The sequence below is a fragment of the Lepidochelys kempii genome, chromosome 2, assembly GCF_965140285.1.
Source record: "Lepidochelys kempii isolate rLepKem1 chromosome 2, rLepKem1.hap1, whole genome shotgun sequence".
NCBI lineage: Eukaryota > Metazoa > Chordata > Testudines > Cheloniidae > Lepidochelys > Lepidochelys kempii.
Window position 1 is genome coordinate 181,821,660 of NC_136381.1, and position 21,870 is coordinate 181,843,529.

At 43.8% G+C, this 21,870-nt stretch overlaps 1 protein-coding gene across 6 annotated transcripts in view; it reads right to left on the reverse strand.

The window, feature by feature from the left end:
- LOC140907934 (uncharacterized) overlaps positions 1–18,337 on the reverse strand; it is a 37,296-nt gene extending 18,959 nt beyond the window's left edge. The window contains exons 1-6 of one of the 6 annotated variants that reach the window (XM_078851305.1): positions 18,265–18,337; positions 16,947–17,129; positions 14,824–14,907; positions 7,634–7,877; positions 6,497–6,881; positions 4,947–5,532 (exon numbers count right to left, since the gene is read on the reverse strand). In XM_078851305.1, coding sequence (XP_078707431.1) covers positions 5,222–5,532; positions 6,497–6,878 — 693 coding nt within the window. In that variant the 5' untranslated portion in view covers positions 6,879–6,881; positions 7,634–7,877; positions 14,824–14,907; positions 16,947–17,129; positions 18,265–18,337 and the 3' untranslated portion in view covers positions 4,947–5,221. Of the gene's footprint in view, positions 1–4,946; positions 5,533–6,496; positions 6,882–7,633; positions 8,111–11,666; positions 11,772–14,823; positions 14,908–16,946; positions 17,130–17,800; positions 18,149–18,264 lie in introns of those variants that run through there. The other 5 variants (XM_078851306.1, XM_078851307.1, XM_078851309.1 and 2 more) reach the window with 5 other exon arrangements.
- Positions 18,338–21,870: the final 3,533 nt, after the last annotated feature.

Sequence of the window (21,870 nt, forward strand, 5' to 3'; positions counted from 1 at the left end):
TTCTTATTTAGATGGAAAAATGAGCACGATGGAAAAATTGGAGATGAAAGCTGGAGGAAATCCTTCTAATCCCAGAGAACTGTGTTCTTTCAGTGGCAGTATATTTCTACCCTCATTCTTTCTGGTTTTCTTTCTTTAATGTTACATTGGTAGCCTTTCAGACCAAAGCCTCTTATTTATCCCTACAATATGGAAAACAAGGGACATAGCAGTGAAAGCTTCCCTATTATCATTAGTATTATTATTTATTTGTTAACTTGACATCACAGTCGTGCCTAGCAACCACAGCTGAGATTGGAGCCCCATTGTGCTAGATACTGTGCAAATGCATAATAAGAGACAGTCCCTGACCCAATCTTGCAATCTAGGGCCCCAATCCTGCAATAAGGGCTTGCCCAAAACAAATGATCTGCTACTTTAACGATGGTGGTATAGTTAAAGAGAGACACCGTCCCCCCCCCACACACACTAGTATATATGCAGTTATATTGATGATAATAAGGCATCTTCTCTACAGATACAATTTATTCTTGTAAGGGAAAAAGCTATTCCAGTATAAGGCACCTTTATACTGATATAACTGTATCCATGTTAGGAGTTGTACTGGAGAAAAAAAAATCACACACCCAACCTGAAATAGTTCTATCAGTACAAATACTGCACGTAGATCAGGCCTCAGATCCACGCAAGCAGACTCCTGCGTCTGCCACAGAGCCCCATTGGCTTCGAAGGGGCTCCATGTGGGTTTTGGGGTCTACCTTCACCAACCTCATTAAAGAGCAGAGCCTGGAATTCACTGATCTCTCTGAGACTGCAGCCATGTTGCCCCTTGTGTTGGTTTCTATGATGCAGCTACACTACCAGACTGAGACTACTAGTTTCTTCCACACAGGCTACTAAACAACTATCAGATAACTTTTGGTCGCTCGTATCAACTTGAGATTGATTTAGTTGCATCTTTAAATGCTATCTCAGCATGTTCTGAGAATATTTATATAAATCTAAGTGTTTGTATCCTGTGAGATACATCAACTGTATACTGAGGTCCCCCTCCCTCCCCCCCCCCCCCCCCATCCTTGTCTAGGAGAGGTTAAAGCTTTAGCCACAGTAGCATATTAAATTTACTGCATCAGAGAAGACAACTGAGCTAAAACCTGACTGCCTTCAAAATGTGATGCTGGAATTTTTGGCTGGCATATATCCTCCTCAGCTGTGATCGGCCTTTCAAGGAGCAGTCTCTCCCTCCTCACAGTTACAAGGTGTGTGTCTCACCAGCAGCAGCATCACATACTCTGAGTGTAGGTGTGCTGATGGAAAACGCATTCTTCTATAAACTAAAGCCTAGAGATCGAATTAAAGAACTGTGACAGGCTCTGGCAGCCTCCACTGCCACCTCCGCCTCCTCATCACTATTCAGGGTGTCGCCTCCCTGATCTCCCCAGAGCTGATTCTGCCTGAGCAGCAGTCCCAGCACACTTGGCTCTATTCGGCTGGGCTTTTTCTTGTTGCAGTTTTGCCTATCAAATACTGGGGAGAGAGACAAAAGTAGAAACAATTCTTATGCATTGAGTGACACTAAGGCCATATCTACACTACAAAGTAGGGCTGTCAAGTGATTAAAAAAATTAATTGCATGTTTAATCGTGCTGTTAAACAATAATGGAATACCATTTATTTAAATATTTTTGAACGTTTTCCTCATTTTCAAATATATTGGTTTCAATTACAACACAGAATACAAAGTGCTCACTTTATATTTATTTTTTATTACAAATATTTGCACTGTAAAAAACAAAAGAAATAGCATTTTTCAATTCACCTCATATGAGTACTGTAGTACAATCTCTTTATCATGAAAGTTGAATTTACAAATGTAGAATTATGTACAAAAAATAACTGCATTCAAAAATGAAACAATGTAAAACTTTAGAGCCTACAAGTCCACTCAGTCCTATTTCTTGTTCAGCCAGTGGCTCAGACAAACAAATTTGTTTACATTTTCAGGAGATAATGCTGCCTGCTTCTTGTTCACAACGTCACCTGAAAGTCAGAACAGGTGTTCTCATGGTACTGTTGTAGCTGGCGTTGCCAGATATTTACATGCCAAATGCACTAAAGATTCATATGTCCCTTCATGCTTCAACCATCATTCCAGGGGACATGCGTCCATGCTGATGACGGGTTCTGCTTGATAACGATTCAAAGCAGCGCAGGCTGATGCATGTTCATTTTCATCATCTGAGTCAAATGCCACTAGCAGAAGGTTGATTTTCTTTTTTGGTGGTTCGAGTTCTGTAGTTTCCGCATCGGAGTGTTGCTCTTTTAAGACTTCTGAAAGCATGCTCCGCACCTTGTCCCTCTCAGATTTTGGAAGGCACTTCAGATTCTTAAACCTTGGGTCGAGAGCTGTAGCTATCTTTAGAAATCTCACATTGGTACCTTCTTTGTGTTTTGTCAAATCTGCTGTGAAAGTGTTCTTATAATGAAGAACATGTGCTGGGTCATCATCCAAGACTACGATAACATGATATGGCAGAATGCAGGTAAAACAGAGCCAGAGACATACAATTCTCCCCCAAGGAGTTCAGTCACAAATTTAATTTATGCATTTTTTTAAAGAGCGTCATCAGCATGGAAGCATGTCCTCTGGAATGGTGGCCGAAGCATGAAGGGACTTGTAAATGTTTAGCATGTCTGGCATGTAGATACCTTGCAATGACGGCTACAAAAGTCCCATGCGAATGCCTGTTCTCACGTTCTGGTGACATTGTAAATAAGAAGTGGGCAGCAGTATCTCCTGTAAATGTAAACAAAACTGTTTGTCTTAGCAATTGGCTGAATGAGAAGTAGGACTGAGTGGACTTGTAGGCTCTAAAGTTGTGCACTGTTTTGTTTTTGAGTGCAGTTATGTAACAAAAAAAATCTACATTTGTAAGTTACACATTTCCAATAAAGACATTGCATTATGGTACTTGTATGAGGTGAATTGAAAAATACTGTTTCTTTTTATAATTTTACAGTGTAAATATTTGTAATCAAAAATAATAATGTGACCAGTGTACACTTTGTATTCTCTGTTGTAATTGAAATCAATATATTTGAATATGTAAAAAAGCATCCAAAAATATGTAACACATTTCAATTGGTATTCTATTGTTTAACAGTGTGATTAATCGCAATTAATCACTGTTTTAATTTTTAAAATCACAATTAATTTTGTTGTTAATCGCGTGAATTAACTGCAATTAATTGACAGCCCTACTACAAAGTTAAGTCGACTTTATGTAAGTTGACATTGAGCCTCTGATTTAAGCAAGTCGATCTTGCGTGTCCACACTACTCTCATTGTGTCGGTGGAGTGCATCCTCACTAGCAGGGCTTGCATTGACCCATGGAGCACTGCACTGCGGGTAGCTATCCTACAGTGCACATAGCCGAGTGGAATTTTGGGATGGGCTTGCAATGGCTTATGGCACCAAAACTTTGGCATGGGTGGTTATTGGAACATGACGTTAGCCTTCCATAATGCACCTACCCACTCCTTCCCTCCTTCCCTGAAATCAACGGCAAACAAAGCAAGCCTTTTTCATGCCCTTTTTTGTAAGCCTGGGTTACCCTCGCAGACGCCATAGCATGATAAGTATGGACCCCGCTCAGCTGTACACTGTTGTTGTTAGCATTACAAACACCTCACGCCTTATCCTTCAGTATTTACACAGCTGATACAGGAGCCACTGCACAGAACAATGTGATGCCATGCAAGCAGCCCTGCTGGAAGACATAGAGTGGAGCAATTCGCAGTTGCTGGTGACAGTCACACACCACCTTGACACGGTTAAGTGCCATTTCTGGGCCCAGGAAACAAGCACTGACTGGTGGGACCGGATCGTTATGCAGCTATGGGGTGACAAGCAATGGCTGCAGAACTTTTGAATGTGTAAGGCCACTTTCCAGGAACTGTGTGAGGAGCTTTCCCTAGCCCTGAAGTGCAGCAATACTAAAGTGGTGATAGCCGTGTGGAAGCTTGCAATGCCAGACTGCTACCGGTCAGTGGGGCATCAGTTTGGAGTGGGTAAATCTACCCTGGGATCTGTTGTGATCCAAGTTTTCAGGGCCGTTAACAGACTTCTGCTAAGAAGGGTAGTGACGCTGGGCAACATGCAGGACATAGTGGATGGTTTTGCCATGCTGGGGTTCCCTAACTGCGGTGGGGCAATAGACAGAATGTGTATCCCTATCTCGGCACCAGACTACCTTGCCAAAGAGTACATAAACTGAACAGGGTATGGCTCAATAGTGTTGCAAGCGCCGGTGGATCACAGGGGCCATTTCACCAACATCAGCGTGGGATGGTCAGGAAAGGTGCATGACGTGTGCATCTTTTGGAACACAGATCTGTTCAGAAAGCTGCAAGCAGGGACTTTCTTTCCAGACTGCAAAATAACCATTGGTGATATTGAAATGCCATTTGTGATCCCAGGAGACTCAGCCTACCCCTTGCTCCCACGGCTCATGAAGCTGTACACCGGCAGCCTGGACAGCAGTAAGGAACGGTTCAACCGGCGGGGGGATAGCTCAGTGGTTTGAGCATTGGCCTGCTAAACCCAGGGCTGTGAGTTCAATCCTTGAGGGGGCCATTTAGGGATCTGACAAAAATTGGGGATTGGTCCTGCTTTGAGCAGGGGGTTGGACCTATGCTGAAGGTCCCTTCCAATCCTGATATTCTGTGATTCATAGGCTGAGCAAGTGCAGAATGGTGGTTGAATGTGCCTTTGCACATTTAAAATTTCACTGGCATTGTTTGCTTGCTAGGTTAGACCTCAGTGAAAGCAAAAGTGTCCATTGTTATTGCTGGCTGCTGTGTGCTCTATTATATCTGTGAAACAAAGGGAGAAAAGTTTCCTCCAGGGTGGGAGGGTGAATGAATAAGGAGCCTTTTCTCCTCAATCTGGTAAATTTTATTATGCACACAAACACACAGAGACAGCAAAGACAAGTAAGATAACCTGGGCCAAAAGGGCTGATAACACTGCGGGGGGGAGAAACAAGGAAAGCTTGCTTACAGATGCACTGCCATAACAATCAAAGGTGTGGGAATGGGCGCCTTCTGGTTTTTATACCCTCACCTGGTGTTGAGTGCGAGGGATACCAAACTCCTCCCCGCTCCCCGCCCGCAGGATGTTTGGGGGAGGAGGATGTAGAAATGGGTGATGATGGCAGCCTATGATGGCATAGGCTGTAGAGGGACTTTAGCGTCCAGCTGCCTTTCTTGAACCTCAGCCAGATGCCTCAACATGTCTGATTGCTCCTTCATACTCCGCAGCATCTCCTCCTGTGTGACGCGCTCTTTTTCCCTGCATGCTGTCCTGTCCAGGTCCAGGTTCTCGGACAGTGTGATCCTCCATGCTCTGAGCTCCATCTTGTCACTCTTGGAGGAGTGCATTAACTCATTGAACATGTCCTCCAGAGTCTTCTTTTTCCACCTTCTAATCTGTCCTGGTGTTGAGAATGTGCCGATGGACAAGGTTTCAGCTGCAAGGAATGCAAAGCACAAGGGTAGCATTGACAGTGCATACACTGTTTCTGGTGCAAGGTTCATTTTTTTAAATAAAAAAACCATCCCTCAATACACTTCACTGCAAGCCACAATGTAATCACAACCGCAAGAGGCTGTTTACTGCTCCAGCCTGGTGAGTAAGGCCACGAGGCATGGGTAAGAGGTCTTGTGCTGCTGTTTTTGTGAAGACATTCGGGGGATCACAAGTTGGAACTTGAGAAAAGCCCCATTTCTCCTAGCAACCTGGGTGGTGTTTGAGGACAGGCACCAGGGTAGAGCCTCCCGAATAGTTTGCTTTTTACAAAAGCGGCACCAGGATGCGGGGAAGGGAGACAAACAGGAAGCAGCCACCACCCCCCTTTCTTTCAATGCTGCTTGCAATATATGGTGATCCCTTCCAACCACAACAACAGCATGTTTGGGAAGCGTGGTTGTGTGACCCAGATTTCACCAAATGGGGAACAGATTACTTGTTGAATTGTTTGCTGTTTAAGGGCTAGTACTGAAGACTTCCCCTGTTTCCCCTAGGTGACTCTATGCGATATCGCTCTCCTGAGGGTAACAGAGGCAGCAAGGGAGCAGATGCTGCAAGCGTCTGGGTACAGACCTGGTCCTTATGCTGCAATGCTGTGTGCTGCAACGATGCTAGCAGAGTTAATACTGGAGTGGCGCGGGAAAGTGTCCACCATGGTGGATGGAATAAGGAAGCCCTTCCCAGAAACCTGCAAAGGATTGCGGAGTATCTCTATGAAAGCTTCCTAGAGACCTCCCTGAAGGATTCCCGGTCCCTCCCCGTGCACATAAAGAGTCTTTTCTGAGAGCACCCTCTGCATAGCTGGAGTGGCCACCAATACTCACTACACCTACTTTTTTGTTCAGATTAAACATAAAAAATAATAGCATGTAACCCCTACAGTTTGATTAGAAATGTGGACTCACCAGAGGTGCCTTCCCCGGCATCACGCTCCGCCTCCAACTGGTCCTGTGAAGGGGTGGGCTCCAGGGTTAAAAACAGTTCTTGGCTGTCGGGGAGAATGGATCCTCCGCTTGCCTGCCTCACATTCTCCTCCTCCTCACCAATGTCCTTCTCCTCATTGTTGCTCAGGGTTGCCAGGGGCTCCTGGGAAGTATCCCCGGAGGGTTTTGGGGTAGTGGTGGGGTCGCCGCCGAGAATCGCATGCAGCTCCTCATAAAAACAGCACGTCTGTGGGGCAGAACCAGAATGATGGTTCGCCTCCCTTGTCTTCTGGTACACGTGCTGAAGCTCGTTTATTTTCACACGGCACTGCTGCGTGTCCCTGGTGTAGCCCTTCTCCCCCATGCCCTGTACAAGGTTGGCATAGATGTCAGCATTTTTTCTGCTGGATCGAAGCTCTTACTCTGCAGTTAGGCCCAAGAAACCCACAGTGCTTTAAAGACTGGGGTTAATATCTGTAGTCACAATAGCCTATTCTTCTTGATGTACTTCTCTGAGGTGGCAGCTAACCTCTCCCACAGGTGCAGCATTTTTCCTGTCACTGTTGCACTTGTGGATCACCTTCCTTGCTGTATTGCTCAAGCATACAGCTTACATTTTATTCCAGCAGGTAATTCAATGACATGACCTGGCTAATACAAGCAAGTCTCCTCCCCACTGAAAAAAACCTCATGGCATCATCCAAAGACCTGAGGGTATTGCCCAGAGGTTTTATCAGGGGCCAGTCTGGCAGTGCATAGTGCAGGCTGCTGCCTTCCTGCGCCTGGCTGAAGGAATGTAGGTTGAAACATTAAATCGTGCCTCCTGCACATAAAGCCTGTCCTACTTGTGGAGAGCCACAGCACCACCTCTTGCTTCATGTGGTGACTGGGGCTTTAACTGAAGCTCTGGGAACACAGTGCCCTGTGCAACACTGCATGATGTGGCTACGGATCTTAGGCCTTGTCTACACTACCGGGGTAAGTCGACCTAAGTTACTCTGTTCCTGTTACTCTCTTCCAGTTATGTGAATAACGTAGCTGGAGTCGACGTAGCTGAGGTCGACTTACTGTGGTGTCTACACTGCACTATGTTGACAGGACGCTCTGCCGTCAACATACCTTACTTTTCTCATTCCGGTGGAGTACCAGAGTCGACCGGAGAGCGCTCTGCTATCAATTTAGCAGGTCTTCGATCCCCGGTAAGTGCAGACATGGCCTTAGAGGCAGCGATGAGGCGCACCACTTGCTGTCGCATTCCCTTTCTGTTAGGATCAGGCATTGCACAAAGTGAGCCTTGTGGGAAACAGCCATCATGCACTGCCTTCCTCACATCTCACCCACTGTCTGGGGCCAGGAACCTGGGCTGGGAGAGAAAGGAGAGAGTGGGCCATTCTTCTATCCCAACATGCAGTTTATCAAATATATCAATGGCAGTGTGTTGCTGCTCTAATCCGCACATGCATACAGTGATGCCTTGGTGGTTTGATCTTGGTGCTCTTGATGAGGCTGACACGATCTCGTAATCAGTTGTTCGATCAATAGGCCATTTGTCCAAGATCAGCTGTACCTTCCCTCTCACTCTCTGCTTGCTATATTGCACACATTACTTCTTGGCCATGTGCAGATCTCTAACTATGCCTTTTGGGGCGGGGAAGATAAAGAATAGCATCAGCCATTGGTTCCCAAAAGCCCTGACCCTCCCCCTGGAAGTAACAGTAAGTTAGGCACTGGCATGTTTTGCACAGCAATATTCAAGAATAAGGCTTCAACCTATATACAAGCATATTTTTTAGCCCTTAAAACTCTTGTCCAGGGTTGTTTTACACTAAATCTCCTATGGAATACTTGGGGCACACTGGTGATATTGCTGTTACTCTGACTCGCACAAGGCTTTCTTGACACACCGCACTGATCATGAGGAAAGCCATGCTGCTGCTCAACCTGGTTCTCGTTACGTATATCCCTATCTCTGTGCTTCTGCATAGATGTGGTACCCACCCAGCCGGGGTCAAGTCAGTTGCTAACCATCTGCTGACATATTAGACAAGTTGCAAGGATTTCATCACTGCTGTCAAGAGAAAAATATTCCCACACGTACAATTTCAGTGTCCGGTTTTTTTCTTGGCTGTTGGTAGAGTTAGCTGACTATATGAAGCATGACAGCCTATACCCTGGGCAGCTCCGGCACCTCTGCTGCTTCCTGTGATCTTATCCCACAAGTTGTATGGGCCTCTTCTTTCTCTCTAACTTTGAGACAATGGGAAAGTAACATGTCAGCATCCTATTTTGGACAGCTTCTTCACCAGCCTTCAGGTGCTCCATAGAGAGACCCTCATGTTTATCATGGCCCTCAGGACTCAACCGGCCTAGCACAGGGCCAGTTATCAACATCCTCCTCAACGACTCTCTCATTAGGGGGAAGTCTGCTATGAGGAGTCATCGACAGAGGGATCTTTCTCTTCAACACTGAATGCCCCTGCTAACTGCTGGTGCTGTGGATGGACAAGAACCTGTAACCCAACCCCTTTATTCTTATCCCTTCCACAGCCCCTGACTTCCTGCTTTTTCCAGTCAGTTTGTACAAACATAGACTGCTGTCTTTGCTTCACATAATGCAAAGCACTAGCAGAGGCGCTTGGTGGTTGTGATATTGCCATGCTGGTACTAGCCATTGTTGGACTGACCCTGTCTTCTCTGGTGAGTTTGGTTTCTTGGGGGGTGATTTTTGGGGGTGATTTTGCTCTGAGTAGACTGTATGCATACGTGTGCGTGCCAACCAGCAATGGCAGTTACACATAGGAGTGGCACATTGCTAAGCAAACACCTCATGGGGAAGACTTATGATGATTGTTTCCTAAACCCCTAAACTGAGTTTGGTTCCCCAACACAGAGATTGTTCCTGAGATCTGACCTGCCTTTCCTAGCACACTGGGCCTGATTATGTGAATATGACATTAGTGATAGGCTGTTTCAAAAAGTGAAATTCAAGTGATGCCCTAGCCCCAGTAAATTAAATTGTGCTGTGTTGAATGTCCTATCATCCTACATCCAATGTGCCAATCCTTTCACTCTTCCTCCAGTCCCTGGCACTCAGACAATTAAATAGGCCAGTTGAGGGACTGGCCACAACCTTTCAAATAGGACCACATGTGTGTATGTATGCACAGTTATTTGGTATCAGTGTGGCAGATAAGTGAATGTAAAGTCTGCTAAACAGCCAATAAGTCTGGCTTCTGTCTCTCATCTTCAGTGAGAAGAGAACGCAGCTATTTTTAAATCTGGGGTCCATATGCAGAGCCCGCTATGATGTCTTTTCTTTTGTACAAAAAAGGACAGGAAAAGCTTTTAAATGTCCTAAAGTTTCTCTAGCGTCGTAATCTCTCTCTTCCCCCACTGCCTCCCCCCCGCCCCCGATCACTAGTGCTTTGGTCAGGCATGCCTCCTCTTTACAAGGAACAGACACAATAGTATATGGCTAACGTGACCCCCTAAACATTAACAAACATACTGTCTGATATGACAGTGAGAGGCATGTTATAAGAAACTAAAAAGACAGAATAACTAATAATCAAACACCCAATATAGGGATAATACCAAGAATGTCATTTGTTCAGCCACATAATTCATTAAATTAGCAGATAAAGAACAAATTTGGGGAAATCATGAATGTCTTGTGGCTAGCTTGCAAGCAGAAAAAAATGAATTGGATAGATGGCTGGTTGCATGTATTTCTTCCAGCTCTCGCTCTAATTTTTATAAGAGATTTTATTTTATGACAGTTGGAAGATAATTCAGAAAAATATTGAGTCACTTATTAAAAGTGACATTTACTTTGGTGCTGGATCCTACCTGTCCCAGCAACGTTTCCATTAGAGAGCTCATTTGAGAAGTTAAACTATCCATTAAAAATGTAACCTTCATTAGAAAACCTCTAACAGAACCATCAGTTCAGTTGGCCCCCCCAACAAGGAAAATGTTGCAAAACGAGAGCTGTGTGAGTGCTACCGTCTCCACGACTGCTCTGGATCTGTGCTTGAGAGGGACGACGATCCTGCTGTATCTAACGCCCATGTGGTTTGGGAGACACTGGTGTTTTTAAAAAGCAGACATCAGCTTTTAGTTAGCAATGCAAAGTGAGTTATAGATGTTGAGAGCTGCAGCAGCACTTGTGAGACCAAAAGTTCTTGACTAAAAGAAAGGTCTTCTCAGTTTAAAAACATGCTTCTTGAAATGATCAATCCTCCCCTTCTCTGCCTTTGCTGCTCTGCTACATTTTATTTATGCTGCATACCCAGCCACAAGCTTGTTCGTCTCACCCACTAATCCAGCTTCAAGCCCCTTCCGTAAGCCACTGTGCCTGGTCCAGCAGCCTCTAGTGACTGCACACCCTAATATTAAGAACGCATACTACAATCAACAAAAAGGTATGCCCAATTAGAACAAGCTGCAGGAATTTGCACTGACACTTCCACTACACACACATACAACCCCTCGGGTATAGGGTTTACTTCACATCTTTAAGAAACTCTCATGGATCCTCTTTTTAACTCAGATTTGGCCTACCCATCCTTGAGATTCTGCATCCCATCCCACAGCTTTCTTCATGAGTGAACAGGCCTCTGAGCAGAGACTTCTATAGCCACTTCTTTAGGGCTTCATCCTGCACCATCAAATCAAATAGTAGTTAGGCCATTATCTTCAATTAGAAGGGGGCATGCTGCTGAGTAATACACAGACCACTCCCATGATCCCATCCTCCCCAGCAGTGAGAATGCCACTCCCATAGCAGACCTACTCCTGCTGGCCAACAGAGCAAGAACCAGTAAACTAACCTGGGTCCTAGCCTAGTAGTAAAGAGGCCATTCTCGGACACATTTGATACTGTCTGTTCATGTCGTTAGTGAGGAAAATCAGTAAGAGCAAGAACCAAGACTGTTGGTCTCGCTCTTTTGACTTTAGCAGTCTGCATCCCTTCAATCCTCCTGTGTTTGGGTCAGACATTAGAGGGGAATAAGTCCCTAAAGTTTTATCTATGTGACCTAAATTAATGGTAGCGGCACTAAAGAAATACTCTTTCTCCTGCAGCGGTCAGTGGCTATTCTAAATCCATTTCCAAATTCAGTTGTTGCTTAGTTAATTCTCATTCTCTTACGGCATATTGTAGTACTGGACTGCTGCCTCAGCTGGTCTTTGAATCCTCTGTAGTGAAGAGGTCAGAAAAACTTCTTCAGTCTTCAGCAGAAATCTACTGAAAACATCAGTTGTAGAAAGCTGATGGCAAGTTGTTTGACAGATACTAAGTAGTGAGCCATATTATGCTACTGGGCATGGTTATTTGTGGGCATAATCTACATTGACAAATTGAAGAAAAGGATGCCATGCAAATATTAAGTGACAGATTTCAGATGGCCTTGATTATTGTTGGAAATACCATAGGTATTGTTCTCTGGTGTACATATAGCCTTTCCTCTCACTCCTTAGAAACAACTGAGGGTAAAGGGCTCAGGCCACTTTACAAACAGAGTTTAAGAAAAGGCTGAAGGAGGGGAGCTTTGATTAGACATATTAAAAAATATGATTAATCTTTTAAATTAGGTATAAATGAATGTGTTGGACTCTTCAGCCCTTAATGAGTGGCAACACCAGATTTAAGAACAGAAGTGTGGCTGTTTTGTTTACCACAAACCAGGCAAAGTCTACAGCTTGGTATATTTTCCAAACTTCCTGTTTTGCAAGTATTATCATAATAATAAATGCCTAGCTCTTATCATCAATACATTTCAAAATGCTTTACAAAGAAGGTCAATATCATCAGCCCCATTTTACAGACGGGAAATCGGAGGCACTGGAAGGTGAAATAACTTGCCCAAGGTCACCCAGATGCAGGAATAGAATCCAGGTTTCCTGAGTCCCAGTCTAGTGTTCTCTTCACTAGTCCCTGCTGACTCAAAGCAAATGTGGGGTTCCTACAGAAGGAATGACGATTCGGTAATTACAGTTATAATTTTTCATCTCACTGAAACTATTTTGCCCTGCTAACACGCAGTCCTATTGCTGAGATTTAGCATCAAATCCTATTGGCTCTCTTACAGTCCCTTTGTCTTCAATGTTTAGCTTTTGTTCTCACTTTTCTTTCCATTATTGGGGACGTGTCAAATATCCCTGTTTCTGTGGTCAAAAATAACAGTGTGTTTCTGTTTTTGCTGTAAAATAGTTGCTGTAAAATGCTCGCTAATTGGGTGCATGCCTCCCCATCGTAGAGTCTGGTTAAAACTGTTTTCTTTCTTTTAAAATGCCAGCCTCACTTTTACTATGTGCTTAGTAAATCCACATAATTTATTCTAGTAGGGCTAAATGGATTTTCATTTTCAATTCTCATTTCCTCTGGGCCCTTTTAAGCTAGTAGTGCTGATCATGGGGAACATTTAGTATTTGGTGAAACATACAGGCTAATGTCACTTTCCATAGGACTATTTATGCTTCCCACAATATTTTAGGGTAAATGGTTATTTTGGAAAGCACCAGCCCCATAGTATTATTTATAGTCTATAAAAAGCTTCAGTATTAGAAAAATATCCCACATATACATCAGTTGGCTTTAGAAATAAAAGATGTGGGGCAAAAATCTGCTGTCCGTGGTCACACAAGGAGTCCCAAGGAAGCTTACGAAAAACCTCAAACAGCATAAAGAAAACGAGGACTAGTGGCACCTTAGAGACTAACCAATTTATCTGAGCATAAGCTTTCGTGAGCTACAGCTCACTTCATCGGATGCATTCCTACGCACTTCATCGGATGCATTCCTATGCACTTCTAAGGTGCCACTAGTCCTCCTTTCCTTTTGGGGATACAGACTAACACGGCTGCTACTCTGAAACCTCAAACAGCATGATGCTCTTGATAAAATTGTGAGACCAGGTCACCCTGAAGAAACTGCTTCTGTGTGGGGGTGGGCAACAACTGAAGGCGGTTACGTACTGGGGTGCCGCCTGAGAGTAGGAATACAGCTGGTTGAAATACTTTTGACAAAACTGTTTCCGGTCTAATCCAAAACGTTTTGCAGAAACATAGCAGTCCCAGGAACAATTTCCTCAGGAAGCATTCCTGAGCTAGACTGTAGACTGTAGCCTAGTGGTTCGGGTGCTAGCTTAGGAAGCAGAGGATCCAGGTTGAAGGCCCTGACTTGGGCACACACTAGGCCAGTGCCCTAACCAGCAGGCTATAGAGTCTTTGGATATGTCTTCAAAGCAAAAAAAAAAAAAAAAAAAATCCCCTGCATGCTCCCAATTTAGGTTAAAATAGTAGCTGACAGCAAGGTAACGAGTTAGCAGCTTGAATTGGAACCTGGGGTTGAACCTGAACTGGTAACCTGACATAAAGCCTTAGTTGCCTTGTTTTCATTATGGTTTAACCCGAGTTAAGAACAGGATTTGGGGGTTTGGTTTGGTTTTTTCCCAGCGAAGACCTCCACTCCCCATTTTGCAAAATCTTTCAAAAAGGCATTTTGGTTCCGCATCAGAACAAAAACATATTTCAAAACCTCAAATGGTTTCATGAAATGGAATGGTTGCTTTCCATTAGGTGGAAGACTCCTGAGAACTGCTGCTTTAAAAATTCTACCCCAAAATGGAAGCGTTGGGGTGACTTTTCTGTCTCTGGAGTTCATTCCCTCTCTGGGTACTTCCAACTCCTCTCTTCTACTGAGGACTAATCCCTGTGGCTCATAAAGTACTTCTGAAGAGCAAATATTTTTGCCCTTGGAATGGTTAAGCTTTACAGGTACATCATCTATTTAATTTGCTTCATTGCCCAATGTATAAATATGAGAACTGACTTTTTATTATACGTTTTGTTCGTTTGGAAATGACAGTGGACAGGAAGTACATAGCATGTACGGTTGTCTTCAGACCACTGAAATGAAAGCACTGTTTTTGCAGTGCCGATCTGCCTTATCCCAAATGTTATTTATGAGCAAGCTATTTAAAATAAGCCTTTTTTCCTCCTTAAGTGCTTAGAAATTTGCCAGATAAGTCAACAATACATTGTGTTAAGGGTATTGAAACATGTTCATGTAGACCTAAATCTGAATACTTTCAAAATCTTAAGCCTTAACGCCACATATGGGGAAAAATCCTCTTCATGGCAGTAATCGCCAACCCTTTCCCTCATCCTGTTAAAATAAGCAAAAGCTGATGCCTCTCTTTGTACCCTGGTGTGGGAATGCTGCTTATTGAGTGCCCATGCTGAGGGAACGAGCTGGGGGGCTGTGGGACTCCTCCATGCCATGTCCAATTGGTCCTCCAACTCACCTCTGTATTGTGCTCATCACTGTAACACTTCAGACAGTGGAAGGCTGCTGGGGTAGTTTCCTGGTGGCAGCAGCAGTGACTTTCCTAGACCATATAACATACTTAATTACAAAGTGTTCTGTATGATCAGGGAAAGTTGTAAATCATAATGCTTTTTTTCACTCTATTGTCTCTAGGCCAGGAACTCCTTCATTCTGAGTTCGTATAATGGTTCTCTGGTTTTTAATTAATATATGTTCATCCCGGAAAACTATCATTTTCCTTTCCCTCTACCAGGAGAGATTGTGGAAGGCAGGGGAGAGTGGGGGAAAGAGGTATGAAAACAGAACAGAACCTTTTCTCTCAATCCCTTAGGAAAAATTAAAAGATTAGATGTCATTGAAGCTCCTCGAAACTGGCTGGTTGTTTTATGTAATACTTTCTACAGCTGCCTTCAAAGCAAAATAAACTGCACTGTCTTTGGGACTTGTCCTGCTGCATCATACTCATGGGGAGGGAAACACTGGCCAAGGAACCTTGGAACTTTCAAGGGATCTCTAATTTTAGGTGTTCAGTTTGAGACATTTGGGGACAGATTTTCAGAAGTGCTGAGCACCCATCATTCCATCATCACTGAAAATCAGAGGTATCTCAAGTTAGACACCCAAAATCAGAGGCCCCTTTTGAACATCTGTTTTAGTGCGTGTCCAGGGAGTATTTCTTTAGCTTTCTGGCAATTGCGGGCCCTTGTTTTAAAAAGGCTGATGATTGAATCCTTGGGGAGGGACACCAGCCCGCCAGCATCATCCTATTTCTAATACCCTCATTAGTCATCATTGTATCTTTTTTGCAGGGGCAGCACAAACTTCTATTGGGTCTGCCCCAAGGCCCACTGAAGTCAACAGGAAGACCTCTGACATAGACTTCAGTGGGCACAAGCTCAGACCCTACACAAGTGTGCTGGATGAAACTTTAAGAACAATTTTACAATCAAATACCACTTGATTTTTTTTAAAGGTTTTCTGAACTAACTTTGAAAAATTTCTCAATTTGTGGTTTGTCACTTATTTTTATATAAAGAATTGCAAACATCATTTTTAAAATTTTGAAATACTTTTTTAAAATCCCACAATGTGCCCAAACTAGCAAAATTGTACTTTGAAAATGGAAAATGATGAAAACTAAATAAGTGACAAATTTCAAGAAACCTTGAGGGGAAAATTCAACTAAAACAATTCCACACAAAGAAATCAAACATTTCTAATATAAAAATATATGAAAATCATTCCAAAATTGTTTACACATTTTCTAACCAGCCCTACTGTGCAACGCTATGACCCAGTAGCAGAGATTTACTTCAACCACCTGATAGTCCCAGGGGCAGCTCTTCTGGCAGCTGCTTAAACAAACTCCTAGAAATGCCCAGGAATCTGATCAGAGAAGGAAAGAACATAACCCTGCAAAAAGGAGCTGCTTTTCTGACTTATTGTGTTAAAAAACAATTGGTAGCCCAATCCTGAAAAACACGGTGAGAAGGGGCATACACATATGCCTGCCCAGACATGAGAGAGTGAGCCCTCCAAAACTCATAAATGAGATGAGATTTTTAAGTCTCATTGAAATACTCCAGCAAACAGCTTCTGCACCAGAGACAAGTACTTTAAAATTTATCCAAACATAAATACGTATCCTTTTCTCAGATGAATGAGATTTGGTAGAGCGCCAAGCTAGACTGGAGGAAATAAACCAGGAAGAGGAAAAAATTTTAAGAAAGGGACAAAACATTTACAATTAGGCCCTTTGGTTTTAATTACTCTGTCTACATTGTTATAAATCTAAAGATATAAAATAGATGCGACAATACTGAGGTCTGTTTCTAGCTGGGTACATACACATTTGAAGTTGAATTATTCTCTCACCAACACAGTAGTATACAATTGTATACCATTTTTCATCCAGGAGGATCCCAGAGTGCTTTGTAAACTGATATATAAATATTACAGAGGGATCGCTTTACCCATCACTGAAATGCAACCACCTCTAGCTATTTAACAGTATTCAAGAGTTTGGGACAGGAAGTGAACAATACTGTATCCCGCTATTTTTGTAAGGAACTTGAAAAGAGAAATAACATCCAGACCTACCTATTCCATCCAAATGCTAGCCCCTTCCTGAACAGTCCTTTCAATGTTTTTATTCTGTACCCCCAGGAGGAAGGGCTCCAGGAACCATTGTCTGCCAACCAGCCCTCTACCCAACTGAACGGGTGTGTTGGTGTGGGGGTAAAATGTGGTTAGAGCTGGTTCTGTTTTCCAAACTCAGATTACCTGACAAAACATTAGTTAAAAATACCGCTTTTATTTATTCCCCCCTTTTCTCTTTGTTGCACAATTTTCAACCAATTCTAGTGGTTACCTAACTGGGAATTTGACCAGGCCCCTAACTAACATGCCGCCAATTACAAAAAGTGCCAGGGGCTCTTTAATGAGTCCAAGGGGTCAGGCCCTTGATCCGCAAGTGCCATCCCTTAGCCTAGGCCAGGAGTTCTCAAACTTTTTTTGCTAGGACCCCCTTTAAAAATATTTCAGGCTGCCACGACCCCTCCACCCCCCGAAAAAAGTAATACCCCCCTCATACACACACACACACACTGCCACCCTTATTTCTGGGCTGCTGCTGGTGGCTGGGTGCCCAGCCAACAGCCAGGGCTCTGGAGACCCCCCGATATTAGTCTTGTGCCCCCCTGTTGGGTTGGGGACCCCCCCCACACACACACTTCGAGAAGCACTGGCCTAGGCTCTGGTGGCCTTGCGGTGTTAGGAACAGCGCAGTCTTGATCTCTAGCGCCCCCTGTATCCCTCGCTCGTGGGAGAGGCCCATGTGCCATAGAAGCCCCACGGCTCCTGGCGCATGGCCCCGCCGTGCCGTGCCGTGCCGTGCCGTGGGGGGTTCTCCTGCCAGCGGGCAGGGGACGGAAGGACACCGCAGCGCTCCTAACCTGCTCGGGCAGCAGGAGGCGAGCGGTGGCTGGTTGGCGGTGGACGGCGCTGGGCCGGTGGCTGGGTTCTTCCTCCGCCCGCGAGCTCGGCTAAGGGGCGGGGCGGGACGGGGAGGGCCGCCCGGAGGTGCCTGCTGCCGCGGCCGCTTTCCTGCCGCCAGGGCGGCCGGGGGAGGGGGCCACCCGCCGCTGGGCACATCAAAGGCGGCGGGGCTGGGAGCATGAGCTGCCAAAGAGGCTTCCCCCGCGCAAGCCGGGTGGTCGCCGCAGCGGCTCGGCTGCAGAGAGGGAAGCCAAGGCTGGTGCATGGCACATCCCTGGGCCGCAGGAGAAGCGGGGGCGGGCGGGGGCCTGGCACGGATTTGCTAATCCCGGGCCGGGTTTGCCTGTCAGAAACGCAGGGGCCGAGGCGGCCGCACGCCAGGGGCGCTTGGTTGTAACCCGGGGAATTAGGATCCGCTCACGGGGGCTGCTCGTGGTGACATCCCATCGGTGTTACAACGTAGCAGGCCCGATCCGTCTGTCCTCAGCCTGGCAAAGCTCCCCCGGAAGTCAATGGGAATGTTGCTGGAGTGGAAAAAAACAAACAAACAAAACCGGGCGGTACTGGGCCTTGTGTTAGCATCCTCCATCCTCTTACCTAGCTCTGCTTTCGTGCTCTTAGGCCTGGTTACCGAGACCGGGGGTTCATGGATGTTGTAAATTACAAGGAGAGCAGGGAATTGAAACGACAGCCCAAGTCTAAACCAGTTTGGGTGGTGACGTTAATGGCTTTGTTGCTTCGCTTGTCGCTTTCTTTCTGTTGTAGCCTCAATATAAAGAGTTAGGCAGAGGAAAGTCACGTTATATAATAAAACTTGGCTTGGTCGTGCATGCTGGTAATGCACTTCTCCGACGAGTCTAATGGACACACCACACGCACGCTTTCTTTCGCAACACTTTGTAGCACACATAAAAGCAACGGTTTAAGTGCTGTGACTTTTTGACAGAAAGGTAAATTGCTGGGGGGGATTTTAAAACGTGGCATGTAACTTACCTTTCATTTTGAGCGAGTTGACTGATCGGAGATATCCGAAACTGGTAGACGAACAGACAGATTATTAAACACCTGTCAAACCTAGTCTTGCCACAAAATGGACACAAGATACACAAGACTCACTTGTTTAACTAACTTAAGGACATGATTATCAGTCATACAATATTACTCAGTCCAAAGTTATCTAAAATGAAGAAAGAGATTTTTATTTAAATGTGTATTATAAAAAGCCTTAAAACTGTCTATACTTCAAACAGTTAATAATAATATTAATTCATGGTCATATTCCTTTGAAGCTCTCACTATATTTAGGCACCTTATCCTGCAGTCCTTGTTCAGCGGAATCTCCCCTTGAAGTAGTCGAGAGTAAAATGTACTCTATTCAAGGTCTTGCATTTGTTCCTGACAAATTCATTAATCTTAGGAAAAATGCTCTATTATTTAATTAAGAATATTCTGTAGTTGTGGGACATTTCACGATGAATTTCAGATGCCATTTTTGAACATGTGATTCCTACCAAACCAAGTTAGCCAAACTCAAATTTGAAGTTTAAATTATGTTAATGGCTTTCTCTTATCAGTCAGCAATACCGTCCTCTAGCTGAAATAAGTACTAACGGGGTGGATGTGACTACATTTTAACTCTGATGTAAAAAGGTATATTTCGGTATGATCAGTTATTTAGTATTGTAATGTTTTTTTAAACCAGCAAATCTCCAAAAGTTTTAATTGTTAGTATCTGTGATTAAATCTTGGATTTTGCTTTATTTCTAGTGTTGTCTAACACAGCCCTTACAGACAGAAACATTGTAATCCTAATGCTATTTTGGTTGTATAGCGTGTATTCATTGATTGCGTTATATAAAACACATATCACTGGCGATCGTACAGTTTATATTTTGCAGAGCTGTCAATGCTTTCAAAAAAACATTTCAACTGTTTAAAAATTTGTAGAAAGGGAAAACAACTTCCTCTAGGTAAAAAAACTGTACCTATAGTCTGTACTTAGTAAGATCATATTTTATAGGTCCTTCGCAGCCTTTCAAATAATTACTCTTAAACCAAAACAAAAATCCTAATATTTATATTAAACTTTCACTCGAAATCTTAGCACGTTTAATTATATAGTGAAACAGAGAAATCCAAGAACACGGCTTTGATATATATTGAATCATCTGCAGTGACTGTTTCAAAACAGAGCCGATTTTATAGTGGCAAAAACTGGATTGTATTTAAATAGCTTTATAAAAATGTCATCCCTTCAATGTTAGATGTAAACCTTATATAAAATATACAAACAATGGAGCTACACAAGAAGGAGCATTAAACCGTACATTATCCATTCTGTCTCCATGTGTGTACACATATACTGTATACGTGTTTGAGCACACATGAGCATATACATATTTATATATGTGTATGTGTATAGATACAAATAATTATAAGTACATGCACAGCGCATGTGGATGTATATACATATATGATTATAGACAAACATACATCATATATACATTTGCTTTATTGCTTTTTGGTATATGTTTAATGAATTGTGTGTGTGTGTGAGAGAGAGAGAGAGACTATGATGGTTGGCTGTCCACGGTCTCCATAGACAAAGACGTCTCCTGTGTAGGAGTGCAGTAGCCTGCAAAGTGTGAATAATTTTCAGTAAGGAGTTACACTAAGCGGGAAAGCTTTTAGCACATTATCCACTGGCAATTGGGCTATAATCTAATTGTCAACCCTCGGGTCTTAATAGAGCCTTTCTCTTTCCACCATTAGATTTGCATCTGGGAGATACCTAATGGGTTTAAAACGCCTAGCATTTTGCTCCAATAAGCCACCTTCTCGGTGTAGGTGACATTGAGGTGTTTTTGTTGTGAAATTGGATATAGGTTTGCTGGGTTTCTGAAGAGCTGGCGCAGCCCTTTCTGCTACACGATGTGTGATCGGTGGACTGGAAATGCTGTGTCAATTTCAGAAACAGATTTCAGCCTGGTTTTGTTTCGAAACCCAACAATCTAGTAGGATGATAAATCCGGAAGACAGAGCTGTATATATAATTAAGAACATCGAGGGGAAAAAGATGAGGCTTGAGTCGAGAGCGAGCTGACGAGATTAGATTACTCCAGATACGGAAGAACAGAGTTGTAGCGATTTACGATGTCTTCTCGTGACATTTTTATTCTAAAGTGGCAATCCATGTAGCAGACACGAACGTTCTCCATTGTGTCCGTGTCAGGACACATCAAAACCAGGGTTTCGGTTATAACCCATCAAACGATACATTATTTTGATCTTGAAAAATACGCTTGTCTCCCATCTCTGCCTATGAACACCTCACAAAAAAGCGGCAGACACAGGATACTTTGCAGCTGATAATATAGACTGGACCTGAAAACCAGAGAAGTGTAATTCCAGCTCATGGGAAGATTTTGGGACTTGGAATTATGATCGGCAGGTTTAACAGACAAGATTTCACAAGTCAATGGCACCCGAATTCTGCAGCAGTAGTTTTGGCAGGCAGGCTATAGTGTATCACACTAATGGGTGATTATTCTGTCTGTAGGCACATGCTAATCGCTTAAAGGCGACCAGAAAACACAAGCAAAGCAGGGCGGGGGAGGGATCAGACTCAAATCCCAAGTTATCTCGGGGGTAGGTTGAGGGAGAATATCATGTTAGCACAACTGTATGATTTCAAGGGAAATGACAGATGTTGCTTGTTTCGACGTATGTCGTGTTGGAAACTCATTGGCCGAGTAAGGACAAATTTGCCTCTGCGTAACTGACAATGAACTATGAGTGGCAACATTACTTTCAAAAGTAAGAAGAAAAAAATTTTGACTGTGTCTTAAAATAATAAAACAATTTCTTAAATGGTAAGTGTCCCTAGCGTGCAGCGGAGAAGTCATCAACTAAGCGCCCGATCCTGCAAACCCAGACGACTAGTGGTAGGGACTACTCACATCAGCCTTTGTAGAATCGGGCCCTAAATCTAAGAAAAGCAAAACTAACCCTTTTAAGAAACATTCTT